The 16,099-nt window shown below is 31.2% G+C and overlaps 6 protein-coding genes and 1 non-coding gene across 8 annotated transcripts; 4 read left to right on the plus strand and 3 right to left on the minus strand.

Moving 5' to 3' along the window:
- Positions 1-1,511: 1,511 nt before the first annotated feature.
- CIAPIN1 (cytokine induced apoptosis inhibitor 1) lies at positions 1,512-2,699 on the minus strand. The gene is made up of 4 exons (XM_065502180.1): positions 2,464-2,699; positions 2,016-2,396; positions 1,834-1,958; positions 1,512-1,765 (listed from the first exon to the last, which is right to left on the minus strand). Exons 1-4 carry the CDS (start codon positions 2,597-2,599, stop codon positions 1,652-1,654), a joined length of 756 nt encoding a protein of 251 aa, XP_065358252.1. The 5' UTR covers positions 2,600-2,699; the 3' UTR covers positions 1,512-1,651.
- A 44-nt stretch (positions 2,700-2,743) lies between these two features.
- Positions 2,744-3,722, plus strand: RpL21 (ribosomal protein L21). Its single transcript, XM_065502181.1, has 2 exons — positions 2,744-2,898; positions 3,048-3,722. The coding sequence occupies exon 2, from the start codon at positions 3,072-3,074 to the stop codon at positions 3,549-3,551; it is 480 nt and encodes a 159-aa protein (XP_065358253.1). The 5' UTR covers positions 2,744-2,898; positions 3,048-3,071; the 3' UTR covers positions 3,552-3,722.
- A 1,975-nt stretch (positions 3,723-5,697) lies between these two features.
- LOC135950905 (zinc finger protein 91-like) lies at positions 5,698-7,715 on the plus strand. Its single transcript, XM_065500429.1, has 4 exons — positions 5,698-5,831; positions 5,898-6,371; positions 6,442-6,639; positions 6,696-7,715. Exons 1-4 carry the CDS (start codon positions 5,698-5,700, stop codon positions 7,627-7,629), a joined length of 1,740 nt encoding a protein of 579 aa, XP_065356501.1. The 3' UTR covers positions 7,630-7,715.
- On the minus strand, positions 7,639-11,709 carry Tif-IA (RNA polymerase I-specific transcription initiation factor RRN3 homolog Tif-IA). The gene is made up of 8 exons (XM_065502182.1): positions 11,069-11,709; positions 9,954-10,435; positions 9,767-9,885; positions 9,438-9,691; positions 9,234-9,367; positions 8,571-8,746; positions 8,249-8,498; positions 7,639-8,180 (listed from the first exon to the last, which is right to left on the minus strand). The coding sequence occupies exons 1-8, from the start codon at positions 11,309-11,311 to the stop codon at positions 7,937-7,939; spliced, it is 1,902 nt and encodes a 633-aa protein (XP_065358254.1). The 5' UTR covers positions 11,312-11,709; the 3' UTR covers positions 7,639-7,936.
- Positions 11,710-13,306: 1,597 nt separating this feature from the next.
- LOC135952308 (uncharacterized) lies at positions 13,307-14,898 on the plus strand. The gene is made up of 4 exons (XM_065502183.1): positions 13,307-13,541; positions 13,603-13,937; positions 14,451-14,615; positions 14,673-14,898. The coding sequence occupies exons 1-4, from the start codon at positions 13,349-13,351 to the stop codon at positions 14,880-14,882; spliced, it is 903 nt and encodes a 300-aa protein (XP_065358255.1). The 5' UTR covers positions 13,307-13,348; the 3' UTR covers positions 14,883-14,898.
- LOC135952790 (small nucleolar RNA U85) lies at positions 14,052-14,373 on the plus strand. The gene has a single exon (XR_010576150.1). It is a non-coding gene; the product is annotated as a small nucleolar RNA U85 (small nucleolar RNA).
- Nubpl (NUBP iron-sulfur cluster assembly factor, mitochondrial) lies at positions 14,883-15,879 on the minus strand. 2 transcript variants are annotated; one of them, XM_065502185.1, is made up of 2 exons: positions 15,797-15,879; positions 14,883-15,732 (listed from the first exon to the last, which is right to left on the minus strand). In XM_065502185.1, exon 2 carries the CDS (start codon positions 15,698-15,700, stop codon positions 14,903-14,905), a length of 798 nt encoding a protein of 265 aa, XP_065358257.1. In that variant the 5' UTR covers positions 15,701-15,732; positions 15,797-15,879; the 3' UTR covers positions 14,883-14,902. The 2 variants fall into 2 exon arrangements, with proteins under 2 accessions (XP_065358257.1, XP_065358256.1); XM_065502184.1 differs by having other exon boundaries at positions 14,883-15,742; positions 15,797-15,855.
- Between the last annotated feature and the right edge of the window lie 220 nt (positions 15,880-16,099).

A 16,099-nucleotide genomic window follows, 5' to 3' on the forward strand; every position in this document is an offset into this window, starting at 1 on the left:
TTTTCCTCTAGGACCTCTTATTAACGATCTATGAGTGATTTTAGATTTTTCATATAAAAATCGATATTTGGTGGGAAATAAGAGTGATCACTGATATTTGTACTTTTTCCTCTAGGACCTCTTATTAACGATCTATGAGTGATTTTAGATTTTTCATATAAAAATCGATATTTGGTGGCAAATAAGAGTGATCTGAGTGATTTTAGATTTTTCATATTGGTGGGAAATAAGAGTGATCACAGATATTTGTCTTTTTTCCTCTAGGACCTCTTATTAACGATCTATGAGTGATTTTAGATTTTTCATATTGGTGGGAAATAAGAGTGATCACAGATATTTGTCTTTTTTCCTCTAGGACCTCTTATTAACGATCTATGAGTGATTTTAGATTTTTCATATAAAAATCGATATTTGGTGGGAAATAAGAGTGATCACAGATATTTGTCATTTTTCCTCTAGGACCTCTAATTAACGATTTATTAGTGATTTTAGATTTTTCATATAAAAATCGATATTTGGTGGGAAATAAGAGTGATCACAGATATTTGTCCTTTTTCACCTAAGACCTCTTATTAACGATCTATGAGTGATTTAAGATTTTTTATAAAAAATTGATATTTGGTGGGAAATAAGAGTGATCACAGATAATTGTCCTTTTTCACCTAGGATCTCTTATTAACGATTTATGAGTGATTTTAGAATTTTCATATAAAAATCGATATTTGGTGGGAAATAAGAGTGATCACAGATATTTGTCCTTTTTCCTCTAGGACCTCTAATTAACGATTTATGAGTGATTTAAGATTTTTTATAAAAAAAATTGATATTTGGTGGGAAATAAGAATGATCACAGATCTTCTAGGACCTCTTATTAACGATCTATGAGTGTTTTTAGAATTTTCATATAAAAATCGATATTTGGTGGGAAATAAGAGTGATCACAGATATTTGTCCTTTTTCCTCTAGGACATCTCATTAACGATATATGACTGATTTTAGATTTTTCATATAAAAATAGATATTTGGTGGCAAATAAGAGTGGTCATAGATCAATGTCCGTTTTCCTCTAGGACCATTTATAAGTGATTTTAGATTTTTTATAAAAAAATTTATATTTGGTGGGAAATAAGAGTGATCACACATAATTGTCCTTTTTCTTCTAGCACCCCTTATGAAAGATTTATTAGTGATTTTACATTGTTCATATAAAAATCGATATTTGGTGGGAAATAAGAGTGATCACTGATCCTCTAGGTCCCTTTATTAAAGATTTATTATTGATTTTTTCATATAAAATTCGATATTTGGTGTGATCACAGATATTTCTCCTTTTTCCTCTAGGACCTCTTATTAATAATATCCCTTCTATAGAAATGTTATTATAGTCGTTTAGAAATTGCATATTTATTTTAATTTTTTGAGTGAAATTCCCCCATTGCTTGCTGCGGAATGTTTATTTCAATAGACTGACATGGCTATATCGATCTCGTAGCAACTGAAAAATGTGGAAATTACAAACGGAATGACAAACTTATATACCCCAACCACTGAAGGTGAAGGGTATAAGAAAGCTTGGAAAGAAGAACATTTATTTTTTTATTGAATATTTAGGAAATATTTAGTATAAACATAATTAGAGTCTCGCAATAAATCAAATATCGGAATTCAAAAGATTTCCCGCCAGTTGTACCTTCTCGCCTGGCTTGAAGGCTGGCATACCCAAGTAAGGGCAGGTAGAACAGCGGAAAGCATCACCCAAATAACACTAAAAATAAAACAAATTGTACATTAATTACTATTACGAATGGAAAGAAATGATAAATAACAACTTACACTGCCACAACTGGATTTGGCGTTTTGTGTTTCTACTTTAGTGTTAGATTTTTCCGCTTCCAATTCTTCAGCCAAACCACAGGAACAATCTTTGCAGGCCTTACGTTTGCCAGTTGTGCCACAGACTACAAAAACAAACGTATTATAAAATAAGATTCAAAGCATTGTAAATTAAAAAAAACCTCTTAAAGACTCTGGATCTGGTTTCTTTTTATCCTCTTCATCTAGTAAATCATCTTCATTTATTAAGTCTTCTTCCGCCTCCTCGTCTCCGTCAATTTTCCATACAGCTGCCGGTTTTGTGGTCTTTTTGGCAAATGACAATTTTACTGCTGAACCCGTTTCATAGCCAGGTTTTTCACTGGTTATGCTAGAAGCTGCCACTTGTGCATTTATGAATCCTGATAATTTCAGTTCCTGTATTAAACTATCGTGTGATCCCACAAAACTTAAAAGGTGTAATTTGCCCTTAGGTTTCAATAATTGTAGTAATTTACCAAATGCATCAGTCAGTTGAGCATTTTCCACCACAATTAAATCAAAGGAGGCATTAGCATGGGAGGCTTTAACATAATAAATCAAAATTACTGAAATATTCTGGAAGTTTTTTTTGAGGCACAAATTACTCACCAAATGTTAAGCGATTAATATTTTCCACCAAAACCTCACCACCTGTAGCTGTTTTTAACTGGTCCACTTGTTTCTCCAAATCATCTGTTTGAGACCAAATATATAAACTCTTTTGTAGTCCTTTAAATTGTTCCATTTTAGTTATTCCTTTCACTTTTTATGCAATTTTTAGCAAATCATGTAAATTTGTGTAAACTTTTGAAATACATATACTTTTTTTATCGAACAGCTGTTGGCTAAAGCATTGCCAGCTTTATGGAAATCTTATTAACAATAAACACAGTTTATTAGTTTTACCCATTAAACGCAGCTCGTTTCGATGTTAAATGTCAAAAAGTTCGAAAATAAATAAAAATTTGAATTTGGCAATACCTTACCGTCGCCATCTTTCTTTTTTCCCAACTACACGACCGCGTGGACGGAATTTTCTGAAAGGTTAGTGAATTTGTCCAAAAAATATGAAAAAAATTAAAATAAAAAATGCAATTAAAATTAAAAAATAATTTCGCTTGCTGCTCTTAATTATGTGTGTGTGCAATCAATGAAATAGTGTTTAATATGTGTGTTTTTTTTTAATATTTTAGGGAATAACCAACTAGATCAACAAAATGACTAAATCCAATGGTTATCGTCGCGGCACCAGAGACATGTTCTCTCGTCCCTTCCGCAAGCATGGTGTCATCCCCTTGTCCACCTACATGCGTGTCTTCAAGATCGGAGATATCGTTGACATCAAGGGTCATGGTGCTGTACAAAAGGGTATGCCCTACAAGGCCTACCACGGCAAGACTGGCCGCATCTACAATGTCACCCCTCATGCTGTCGGTGTTATTGTAAACAAACGTGTACGCGGTAAGATCCTACCCAAGCGCATCAATGTCCGCATTGAACACGTCCATCACTCCAAGTGCCGTGAAGATTTCTTGCGTCGCGTCAAGGAAAACGAACGTTTGTTGAAGGACGCTAAGGCTAAGGGTACCTGGGTCAGTTTGAAACGTCAACCCGCCCAACCCAAGAAGGCTCACTTCGTCAAGAAGATCGAAGAACCCATTGTGTTGGCTCCCATTCCTTATGAATTCGTTGCCTAAGATAATTATAGTTTCAACAAAATGGATGCTGGAGTTTTTGTTTGGTGGTTTTTTATTACACAGATGGAGCTTTTTTCTATGAAAATTCTCTTGTAAAGTTTTAACTATAAAAAAAATAAACAGTGAATGAAAAATAGAATTAACTTCTATTTGGAATGACAAAAAACTAAATTTCATGTCTAGTTATTTGAAGGAAGTGCAAGAAGCTACATGTTTTATTGTTACATATTAAAAATTTTGTTGAAGATAAGGGAATATATTTTTTTTTTATTATTTATTTTCAACAACCTAGCCTATTGGCCATAACCTGTTACAAATTTCTACTATTTTGATGGTATTATTTAGAAAATAATTTGACTCATCATAGTTGAGATTTCCCTTTAAATAAAAACGCTCAATTTTAGAATATTTTTCCTTTTTCAAATATTTCAATGTTAAGGCCAAAAAGCCGGCAATTTAAATATGTTAACTCGGTATAGTTTTGTAATATCTGGTTGATTAACAATATTGAGAAAATTTTGTTTTCAGAAAAATTGTTTTCTTTATTTTTATTGTTATATGTGTGAAATTAGAACACTTTGTACAACATGCGATAGTAGGAAAAAAATTATTTAGATCACAATTACAACCAAATATAGTTGATTCTAGGTGCAAGAAAACAGCTTCCCAGCTTAAATTTATAGAAGTCATACTTTACAAACAGTATCTTAATTACATCCAAAAATTCTAACACATACCTACTTGTTGCTTTTGTGAAATAACATTTTTAACAACATCTCAGATCAAATGTTCTTACAGGCTTTCAGAAAAGTTAGATACAGGGTGTCAAAATTGTCCATACCTCTAGTATGTAGAGCTTTGTAGAGCTCGTAACTTGTACAAATACGGTCAAATATTTAATGAAATAGGATAACAAAGAAAATCCGTTTCAAAATTATCTCTTATACTACAAAAGATATTTATCTTTCAATTTCGAAATTTTTGACATAACTTGTTTTTCGCATAACTTTCGTAACAGTTATCCAAAAATGTTCCTAAAAATATCTTCTTATTTCAAATAAACTCTGAAAGAATATGTAAAAACTTTTTTCCAAAATTGTAATCCACCTATTCGTGAAAAATATCAAATTCAAAAATAAAAAATAAATGAAAAAATAATAAATTTATAATACTTATAAAATTAATATTAATAAATTTTATAAACGTGCGCCCTACTTCTGGCAATGGTAGAAAATAGCGATTTTTTAAACAAAATTCTAAGTTTAAATAAAAAAAATTCACATCGAGTTTTTAAATTTTTTTTTACAAATTATAATAAATGTATGTATTTATTGGAATTGATCTGCCATTTGATCAATAAAAATAGTCAAATTTTCAGTAGAATTTTATTCAATTACATACAAATAATGCTAAAATTTATTTTTTCAAAATTATTATTCATTAAAAAAACAACGAGCTTTCAACTCAAAACAAAAAAATGTATGCCTGCGGGTAGATGAAAAATAAAAACAGTTTTTTCTAAAAATTGTAAAGTACTGACGGAAAACTAAAAAATGATCAACTGAACAAAAAATATTTGTGTAATTGACTTTTACATTTTATATAAAAATAATAATTTTAAAACCAATTGTATGTAAGATATTGAAACATAAATATAATTGTAAACTTGCCTAGGAACTTAATTTATCAATGTACATATTTCTAAACTTGATTTTGTAAAAGTAATTTTGGGAAAGAAATTTGCTAATAATTCCACCACTGAGGATCAATTTTGCGTATCAAAATTTTGAGTATAAAAATATATGTATTTAATTAATGTCTGTCTTATGTGTTCTTTAATTACATTGGATGATATCAAGTTATACCTTAATTATTCCTGCGAACTTATTAATAACTTCTAAAAAAACGTCTAATCATTAATTACGGTGTACCTTAGAGGGTTAATCATTATTGAATTTTTGTATTTCCGTTATATGTTTGTGCTAACATTTCCCAGTGAGTTGTTATGAGAAGCTGACAAACATATGATGTTTGTTTGTAAACAAACATTTTTTTATTTTTTTGTTATTAAAAAATTTTTAACTGAACAATTTTTTACCAGAAATTTACTGATAATAATTTTAAATCTTAACTAATTTTTACCATAATGGAAAGTGCAATATCCTCCTTTAACTGTGAATTGTGTAACAAACGTTTTTCCCAGAAATCAACACGCAATCGTCATGTTAGAGAACAACATTTACAACCAGGTTTATACCAGTGCAAACATTGTGGATTAAGGTGACTTATTCATTAAACTCATAAATTATGTTATATAAATCTGTTTTCTCACCACAAATCTAATAGATTTTCCAAAAAATACAATCTACAAATGCATTTAAAAAATGTGCACACCAAAAAACTTAAGACTAATATTAAACAATTAAAATGTATATATTGCAAGGAAATATTTATAAAATTGGCAAATTTAGAAAGCCACATTAAAGAGCAGCATGAAAGTGTAAATGATAAAATAAGTGAATCTTCAAACCTCTATGAGGCAGATGTTTTCGAATCAGATGCTCAGGCTGTAGCAGAGCTTGTTTTAAAAGAACTTAAACAATTACAAAAAGACATACAACCAACTGGGCCAGATAAGGTGCCAGAACTAACAGCTAATAAACCGACCACAGTGAAGTATAAAATTATTAAAGATAATTTATATCCCTCGGGTCATTTTACACAATTAAAAGTGAAAACAATTAATTATGCAAATGGTTCAACATATTTAGTATGTGAATTTTGTGGTAAAGAATTTAATAAGCGTTACAATTTTTTAAGGTAAAGTTCCTAAAATAAATAATGCTTCTTTAGTTATTAATAGTAACAATATATTTAAAATATTTTTAAGACACCTAAGAATTCACACCAAAATACGGCCCTTTATATGTGTTTTATGTAAAAAACTATTTGCCACTACAGCCCAGTTAAAAACCCATTGCTCCATACACAAATTGCATGACAAATTTGGACTCTTTCGTAAATTGTATAAATGTCCACAATGTAATGAAGGCTTTACAGCCAGGCAACAACTAGATAAACATTTAAGGTATGTTGAACAAATTACTATAATATATTTCAAAATATTTAAATTATATTTTCCAGTTCATCTATATCTTGCTGTAAAGTCAAATTTAAATGCCCACAATGTTTAAAATCCTATAAAACACTAAAAAGGCTTTTAAGCCATAAACATTCTGAAAAAGATAATGAATTAGATTTGCTTAAGAAAATATTGCCCGCACCTTTAACTGTGGCAGATGTTGAAAATGATTTGTACGAATGTAATTTGTGTGGCTTGCAATTAAACGGTAGAATGTTATTGAAACAACATGAAAAAAGGCATGCAAATTTATTTAAACATCAATGTACTGAATGTTCAGGTACTTATGCCACGCAAGCGGCTTTAAAAATACACATGAAAGCACACTTGAAGCGGACACATTTTAAATGCCACTATTGCTCGAAAACATTTAAAACTGCTCAAAATTGCCGTAGCCATATGATGACTCATTTAAAGTTATTGATAAAAACTCATGCAGCATTAAATGATCAAAACGATAGCTTGGTCGCATATCCAACATTTATAGAAAACGAAGCAAATGTTCAAATACAAATCACAGATACGGCTATAATCAAAACTAACAAAAAATGTGCAACACCTCCAGATCAGGGAAGTAAAGGAAGAAATACATTAAAATATAAATGTTCAGAATGTAATAAATTATTTCGTTATAATGCCTGGTTGAAGAAACATTTTCAATATAAACACACCACCGAACTAACTCACGAGTGCAATAAATGTTTGCGCAAGTTTCGTACTAAACAATCTTTAAATAATCATCAGCTTGTGCATTTAACACAACGTGTTAAACTTACCTGTCAAGTTTGTGCACGACAATATGCCTCTAGTAAATCTTTAAAACTGCACTTGAGAATTCATACCCAAGAGAAACCATTTGTCTGTGACAAATGTCCAAAACTATTTCGTACTTCTGGTCACCTGATACAGCATCGAAAATCAAATCATAACGAATAAAGGTAATAATGATGTTTAAATATATTTTTATTGTTTAAAATAATATATACATTACTTTTGATTTCACTACATAGATTAATAACTATTCTATTTATTTTTATAAAAAAAAAAAATTTAAAAAAATTCTCAAATTATAAAATCCATTTCTTTGAAATATGTATTCTTAAAAACTAAAGAGAATCTGTTTGGATATTTCAATACAAATTATGTAAAACAGGAAGATGCAATATTAATAACGACAGTTCAATATTAAATAGGAATTCAAAAATGTTTTGATTTGTTCATACAATTACTAAATCAATTTTTATTATACATGAAAACCAGGCGATAAACCATAATTAAACTGGGCCTCTCGCTCTTGACTTTTGGCTAAACTGGCTAATTTTTGACGTTTATCGCTTAAAATAAAATCATCGATATCATGATCATCCATCATTTCGGAATCACCACGTTTGCGTGATTTGTTGTTACTTTCTGGTGTAGGGGTTAAATGTTCGTCAACGTCACTAGCTTGATAAACCAAATAAATGTTGTTTATAAATTTGCTGGACCTGTAATAACAAAAAAAAAGTAGTAATAACGTAACTATGATTATTTAACAAGGACTGTGTTAACTTACATTTTTAAAAGATAGGGATCAAAAGGAAAGAATGTATCCAATGTTTCTTCGGGTGTGGCTGTATCATTGGCATATACAGTGGCCAACTTTCTTCGGGCATTGCGTTCTAATATGGTATGGCAATAGGCCAATTGGTAGGCTCTGGTTACACCAGCAAAAGCTGTGGCCACAGCTGGTAAACACACTCTTAAGGGATTAAAATTACACGTTACCATGGCCGATAAATGTAGCGATTGTAAAAATAATAAACCTATAATATATTTTGTTTGTTTGTTATTTATTTATATCAGCAACAGTTTAATGGTTTATGTTAGGTACTTACTTTTCTTATCACCGGTTAATTCTTTAGATCTGAACGCAATTACATAGAATATGGCTTGACACACAGAGAAAAATACTATATTTGCTTTAAGAGAACCATTTGAACGATATTGATCACAACCTTGTATATATTGATGAGCCCAAGAGCATAATTCTTTTAAGTAGTGTTTTAAAATGCTAAAAAAATATGTAAGTAAAAAATTATTAGTCAAAATTATATTTTTAAGAAAAAAATTTAAAATATTGAAAAAAAAAATATATTTTTTTGGTGAAATGAAAATATTTTTTTAATTGTTGGTGAAGAAAATTTTTGTTAAAAAAATTTTTGGGTGAAAATTTACCCATTGTCTGTCCGAATTTCTATGGCGTTATATGCACGTTGCAAAGGTTTTTGAAATGGCAAAGGACTATAGCCGATGCTTCGGAAAGTATATTTCAACAGATAGACGGACATGGTTATATCGAATCCGCTATCTTTAACTATAAACAGATTTGGGTAAAAGAAAATCGGATTAAAAAATATTTTTCTCGATTTTGACCCATTTCCTGTGCGAATTTCTAAGGTTATACGTCGTTGGAAAGGTCTTTGTAATGCCTATCATGATATCCGTAGTGTGGCAATTTCTTGAATAGTAATGGAATGAATTAAAAAAAAAATACTTACTTGATGCTTATAAACTTTGAACGAGCCAAAAAACTGGCCACATAACCCACAGAAGTTTGACGTATAACAGCCGAACAATTCGGATTCCTTATTTTATCCCACAGTGAGGCTAAGAAAGTTTCGGCCAAACTTTGCTAATTTAAATAAATAATAATAACAAAAATTAAAATCTTTAAAGAAAACTCGTATTGTAGGGATACTCACTTTTAAACTACAAAAATAAAATATTACAAATTGTACATGATGAGTATTGTGTATGGGTAATATAACATCGTCAAAGGCTCTTATTAAAAGTTTTAAAAACTTCATAGATTCCGCCAACTTTTGCTGACGTTCAATATCAGTTGTACTTAAAGCTTGGCTACTTTTTTGCTGTATAAATTCAAACAATTTCAGCATGCAAATATCTAAAGTATGGGCAATGGCATGTTTCATGGGTTCATTAGTTTTATCGGTCTCTAAAAGAAATAAGGATGGTTTAAAAATAAAATTAACATTATTCTTCAACTTTTATTAATTCACTATACACATACTTTTTTCACAATCATCCATTTCAAACATTTCCGGTTCTTCGTCCTCATCTTCATCCTCGTCATCACTTTCCATTTCTTCAATTGCTGAGCGAGGAGCATTCACATCCAAAATAACCATTCTATAATAATAACAGAAATTGTTAATACATACCAAACTATTTATTGCATTAATGAAATATTTTCTTACTTTTGCATTATTAATTGTATCACATAGTCGGAAAACATTGGTTTGTATTCTAATAGTTTGAGTAAATTGTGCACGTAACCGACAATCGAATATGTAGGCCTCTTGTAGTAGGGAAATAATGTTTCTATGGCGGTTAGAGTTGCATCAAAAGCCATGGGTATAGCATTTAATATACGCTCTAGCAAATGATGTATTGCCTGCAATTCTTCTTGAATTTCTGGGCTAGGTTTATCATTAAACCACTGATCACTGGTATTCTCTGTAGGTATCCATAGTTTTATTAGCTTTTCTATGCCAAATTCTAGATATTTATTGTGAGCTACTACCATGCCCAAACAAAAGTCGCAATAGACTTTGCGACATTCCGGCGATCTTTTCGTCCATAATTGAGAAATCAATGCTTCGACTAGAGGTGAAAACTTTGGACTTAATTGATTGATGACAGTGTAGGCATCATTGAAAATACGTAGAAATTCAGTATCCTAAAAAAAAAATATAATAAATTTAAGATGAAGACTAAGCAATGTGCCCTGTCTGTACTTTTAGTTTGAAAAATAAAATCCTGACCTGAGTCGTTGAGAAAAACATAATAAAAAATAATTTTTGGCAAGCCTATTTTGGAGTGAGTGGGTATCTTAATCTTAATTTTAAAGTTAAAAGATTTAAAATTATTTCACTGTAAAATATGACTGTAAGTTGCACTACAAATAGAGAAATAGTAGATATATGATATTGTAAAAATTCTGAGTACTGCATAATTATAATTCTTCAATTCACTACCGGTGTTGTATCGTTGTATTGATGTATGTTGTATAATTTCCTAATTGCTTTGTTTTTGTTTTCAAAAATTTAGTTCGAAAAACATTTTTGCTTTACAATTTACAACAATACAACGTAGGTTGTGAATTGAAGAAATATTCAATAATACATACCCCATATTTATAAACAGTTCTTAACAAAACAAAATTACAAAATTTGATTTAAAAACTTTTCTTTAAGATATACCTATTTAAAAAAAATATTTTTAGATGTACCTTATAAAGCGTTTCGGCGCAGGTCTCTGATACCTACCAGTTATAGAATAATATTTTAAATTCTTCAATTCCGTTACTTACCTCCAACATATTTTCATTTAGAAAATTAACAAATTCGTTCATTAGTTCGAAATTTTTTCTCTCCTCCACAGCGGTAACCACTTCTAATAGACCTTTTTGTTTCGGCATTTCAAATCTCACTTTATTAATAATCGCATTTTTAGTTTTATCTCTTTCGGATGGTGAATACCTCTTCAAAATCGAAGATAAAGAAGTGCGCGACGTTCTTGCACTAAACACTGACATGTTGGAGTTTAGAGCCATTATGACCAACTTGCAATTATCACAAAATTCAAAAGCGTTTACAAAGAAAAAGCTTTTATAATTTCACAAAGTATTTCACTTAAACTTTCCAACTTTATTTCAATATCTTGTTAAATACAATCTCCCCCGGCTGGGCGTAAATTAGGCACAGCTGTTCTTTTCTTTCAAATTGCGTAGATTTTTTTTGCAGCTAGACTAGGTTACAAATCGTTTCCTTCTTACATAAATCTATGTTTTTACGCATAAATGAAAAGGTGTTTTATTAACAAGTACTTTTACTATGTTGCACTTTAATTTTTTATTAGTTTTTAATTCGAAAATGTTTATTTTTTAATATTTTGTAAACGTGTGATTTATTAAAACACGCGCACGTTTTCATTTTTATCTAATAAGAAATGCCAAAAAATTATGTTGACATTTCTAATGAATATTCACATTGAAATGATAACACCTCAGAGCTGAGAATGTGTAAACAAATAACAAATGCTTTCAATGATATTTTTAACTGTAATTTAGAAAAAAAAACAAACTATAGCGGTATTCACAATGTATAGTACTTGACCTGGTAATGTAGTATAAGACCACAATATCAAAAATCTAAAAACAAAATACATTAGAAATAGAAATTAGAAATAAATAGCTCTTCTGTTTTTTTACTAGGTCAAGCACTCTACATTGTAAATACCGCTTATATATTTCAAATCAGGAGAAGACTAATTGATATTTTACATTTGAAATTTTTAGCTGAATAAATGCTTAATATATCAGCCATTTGTTGGCAGATCTTTTCGATTTGGCCGATTTTCTTGGCGGATATATTGATATCATTTTATTTACGGACTAATTGTCTCCTTTATTACAGGGCACTGTTTAATCGGGACACATGCTAGAAGATTGGGCCTACGGTACAATGATTACTGTAGAAGCTGTCATAATGAAGAAGAGGAAGAGACTGTATATCACCTTTTCTGCCAATGCCCGGCTCTTACAAACCTGAGGGAACGCATCCTTGGATTTCCATTCCTATCATGCTTGGACGAGCTATCGAGGATGAATCTTAGACGAATCTACTCCTTCATCCGGGAATCTGGCTGGTTTAACCTGGAGGCAACGGAAGTATTATAAATACCCTGTTGTCTACCCCTTGGGTATCACAATGGGATCAGATTTAAATGGACCCAAGTGAGCTGCTTGAGGAGCAGCAGCCCATGGAACCTAACCTAACCTATTTACGGACTTCGGAAAGTTGATTTCAGCTTATTTTTTGTTTTTATGTGGCCTTAAAAATTTATTGTAGAAGAATTATTCCTTTAATTTATTAGCGATTTATTAAAATGTTGTTTTGCAACTACATAGAGGGTTTAGAATATTCTGAATTTAAAAGAAAAATTGAATTGTTGTATTCCGAAATTGAAATGAAAAATCGGATTTTATCTAATTTTTAGTTATATGTCAGGAACTTATAATAAATTGAGAAACGTTTACTTGCTCAAGTCTTGAGTTTGCAGTTGAGTGAGGATAAAGGGGATATTTAATTCTTTTTCTTCCTCTCTGTTCTATAAACTCAAGACTTGCTCAAGTAAACTTGACATATGTGAACCAACACTTTGTTTGAATTACAATGATTGTTTAGTTAACGATATAATGTTGTTTTTAGAATTATATTCGTATTGATCTAATAAAAGTTAATAATGGAAAAGCAACATGCTAGACAGAAACAGTAATGTACTCGAACGTGTTTTGTCATTTGACGATAGAAAACGCTTGCTCCTGGCATAATCTTTAACTAATCGATTTGATTAAAACGAGTGAAATCCTGTTTAAACTTTTCATTAAATAAATAAAAACCGCTTATTTCACAGAAATGCTAACAAATTAACAACACTGCTTGGCATTCCAAATAAAACGACAACTCTGAACAAAATAACATATAACAACTCTGTGTAATGCAGCTGTTTATTTTGTTAGCATCTTTTGAATACTGAAGCACGTTTTTGTACCTGAAAAATAAAAAAATTCTTTGCAACAAAAAGAAAAATGTCTCTATTCGTGCTTGATACTTCAGGTAATCAAGATTTACTTGCAGCAGATAGACTAGCAAAGCCAAAATATGAAAACTCAAAAAAGCGCCAATTATTAAAGGAGTCCTCAGGTTTGGGCCTGGGTGATTTTGCAGCCGAATTACAAAGCGAAGATAAAAATGAGGATAAGGAAGAATATGATTTCTTTGGTAAGTTTACACATATCAAATACATTAAACCAGCATAAATTATAATTTGTTTTCCTTTTAGGTCTTCCCCCACCCAGTGTGGACATTTCGAATATCATTGAAAATACTTTAGCAGTGACACGTAAATTGCCCTCAAAGATGGAACAAGATATGGACCATGTTATGCAAATGGCAGATGATGCTTTTGTAAAAAAAGATCAACGTAAACCTAGACTAAAGCGTTTGGTCGATATGGATCATTCCGATTTTAATGAAATAACGGGAAAGCGTGATGAAGTACAAGTGTTTAAAAGCAGCATAGAGAAACAATTAGAAAATTCGGATATGGTGCCAAATTTAGAACAACTTAAGGAATTACCCAGCATAACACAAAAGAGACAAAGAGAATTGAATAAGGTAAGTAAGAGTAGCAGATAAAATAGTTTTAATTATTTTAGCATTAACCACTGTGATGAAGTATTCGACATCATAAGCTTATTTAATAGTAAATAAGTTTAGTACTTAAACAATATTGTCTGAGGCGTTTACAACATCTTCCTAGACTCGATTAAGTTAAAGCAAAGTTGAAAAATATAGTTTCAGCCGTTGTAATCTTAGTGATTGTTATAGAAGTGTCAAGCAATAGCTGTAAGGCCAACGGTATAGAAAATTACAAAACCCTCCATTAGACTGTTGCTTGTTGTAAAGTATCTAACAAGCAATTTAATTGGGGTTTATAGTGAATACACAAATATGAAACTCTTTGCTTTACACTTAACTAACACAAAGATGTAAAACGTTTAGATATTGTTCTTAAGGCATATTGATGACATCTTTAGTAATCTGATTAAACAACCTTTAATCTGAGTTTTTATAAATTAATACATAAACTTAACTGAAATTAGTATTTTTTTCGCATGTTAATTCAAGGTTGAACGTTCCAAAACCAAGGGTAAAGGTTGGTTTGATATGCCAGCCACTGAACTGACCGAGGAAAGGCAAAATGATTTGAAAATCTTACAGATGCGTTCTGTTTTGGACCCCAAACATTTCTACAAGAAAAACGATTTAAAAGTTTTGCCCAAATATTTCCAGGTAATTTATAACTACAAACAATTATTTTCACAAATTTTTAATGCTTTTAAATTTTAGATTGGTACCGTACAACATTCTCCTTTGGACTATTACAATGAGCGTGATACTCGCCGCAATAAGAAACGTACTCTAGTGGACGAACTGCTGGCCGATACGGATGCCCAAAAATACATTAAGCGTAAACATAAGGAAATCATGATAACAAAACAAAAGTATGCCCACCGCAAGGCAATGAATAAGATGAAGAAACTAAAGAAAAATAAATAATTTTAATTTAACACAACTTTTTATTGTTTTTCTTTGGCTTCCATTTTATTAAGCAGCTGTTGAGCTAAACTATAAAAGCTTTTTGCATACTCTGAATCTTTATATTTTAAAACCATTGGTACTCCTGCATCACAACAATCTGTTATATTGCCATCTAATGGTATTGAGGCTAAAATCTGCGTGTCGATTTCTTGTAGATATTTTTGTGAGGTGTTTTTAAATATTTCTATTCTACTTTGGCAGTTGCCACATATTGCATGACCCATATTTTCAACCAATCCAAATATGGGCACTTTTAAAGTTTTATACATTTGCGCTCCTCTAAGTGTTACCTCCAAAGCTGCAGTCTGGGGTGTGCTTACCAGTAGCACGCCATCAATGGGCACATTCTGAGTTAATGACAAATGTACATCACCTGTGCCAGGTGGTGTATCCACAATTAAAATGTCTAAGGGGGACCAGATGGCACCTTTCAACAATCTCTGCAAAGCCGACATAACCAAGGGACCTCTCCATATTATTGCACCACCTTGTTGAGTTATTAGCCCCATTGATAGACATTTAACACCATAATTTACAGGCGGTATCATAAGATTTCTATCATCAACCAAGGGCTCCTCATGTATATTCATCATTAGGGGAATAGATGGTCCAAAAATATCGGCATCTAGTAGTCCTACACGTTTACCCATATTAGCTAATGTTGCTGCCAAATTAACGGCTACAGTAGATTTTCCAACACCTCCCTTGCCCGAAGCTACAACAACTATATTAGCAACTCCGGGCAAAGGGGATCTTTTCGGCAGTCCCTTAGCCATGAGGGCTTCTTGGTGGGCAGTGGTTTTTGAAGCTATAAAACGCTAAAATGTTGCATTACATAGTTATTGAAAGTGTGAAATTTCTAAATTGATTACCTTAGTTACATGGCAAATTGAATTTCTTAACATTTTCTGTGCAATAAACAATATGTTCAAGGCGAATTACTAAGGTGACAACCAAGGTGCATTTAATAAGGTGCCATCGGCAGCACAGCTGATTATAGAAATAGCACGCACAAATGTCAAACTACATATATAAAAAATATTCGCCCGTACGCCCGTATGTCAAACTCTATATATAAAAAATAAGTGAATTCGCCTGTATTTATTTCAATTCGCCACTGCTGTCACCTTGTTAAATACGCCTTGGTGACAACATAAAATCAGCTGATTGTTAAT

This window comes from Calliphora vicina, chromosome 2 (assembly GCF_958450345.1).
Source record: "Calliphora vicina chromosome 2, idCalVici1.1, whole genome shotgun sequence".
Taxonomy (NCBI): Eukaryota; Metazoa; Arthropoda; class Insecta; order Diptera; family Calliphoridae; genus Calliphora; species Calliphora vicina.

Coding starts and splice junctions, on each gene's coding strand:
- CIAPIN1 (XM_065502180.1), bottom strand. CDS start 2,599: ATGGAACAATTTAAAGGACTACAAAAGAGTTTATATATTTGGTCTCAA. Junction 1,959..2,015: donor AGATCCAGAGTCTTTAAGAG/GTTTTTTTTAAT, acceptor TTGTTTTTGTAG/TCTGTGGCACAACTGGCAAA. Junction 1,766..1,833: donor CCAAATCCAGTTGTGGCAGT/GTAAGTTGTTAT, acceptor TTTTATTTTTAG/TGTTATTTGGGTGATGCTTT.
- RpL21 (XM_065502181.1), top strand. CDS start 3,072: ATGACTAAATCCAATGGTTATCGTCGCGGCACCAGAGACATGTTCTCT.
- LOC135950905 (XM_065500429.1), top strand. CDS start 5,698: ATGGAAAGTGCAATATCCTCCTTTAACTGTGAATTGTGTAACAAACGT. Junction 5,832..5,897: donor TGCAAACATTGTGGATTAAG/GTGACTTATTCA, acceptor CAAATCTAATAG/ATTTTCCAAAAAATACAATC. Junction 6,372..6,441: donor AAGCGTTACAATTTTTTAAG/GTAAAGTTCCTA, acceptor AATATTTTTAAG/ACACCTAAGAATTCACACCA.
- Tif-IA (XM_065502182.1), bottom strand. CDS start 11,311: ATGGCTCTAAACTCCAACATGTCAGTGTTTAGTGCAAGAACGTCGCGC. Junction 9,886..9,953: donor ATACAATTAATAATGCAAAA/GTAAGAAAATAT, acceptor TTATTATTATAG/AATGGTTATTTTGGATGTGA. Junction 8,747..9,233: donor TCAAAGTTTATAAGCATCAA/GTAAGTATTTTT, acceptor ATATTTTTTTAG/CATTTTAAAACACTACTTAA.
- LOC135952308 (XM_065502183.1), top strand. CDS start 13,349: ATGTCTCTATTCGTGCTTGATACTTCAGGTAATCAAGATTTACTTGCA. Junction 13,938..14,450: donor GACAAAGAGAATTGAATAAG/GTAAGTAAGAGT, acceptor TGTTAATTCAAG/GTTGAACGTTCCAAAACCAA. Junction 14,616..14,672: donor TTTTGCCCAAATATTTCCAG/GTAATTTATAAC, acceptor TTTAAATTTTAG/ATTGGTACCGTACAACATTC.
- Nubpl (XM_065502184.1), bottom strand. CDS start 15,829: ATGTTAAGAAATTCAATTTGCCATGTAACTAAG. Junction 15,743..15,796: donor CAATTTGCCATGTAACTAAG/GTAATCAATTTA, acceptor GCAACATTTTAG/CGTTTTATAGCTTCAAAAAC.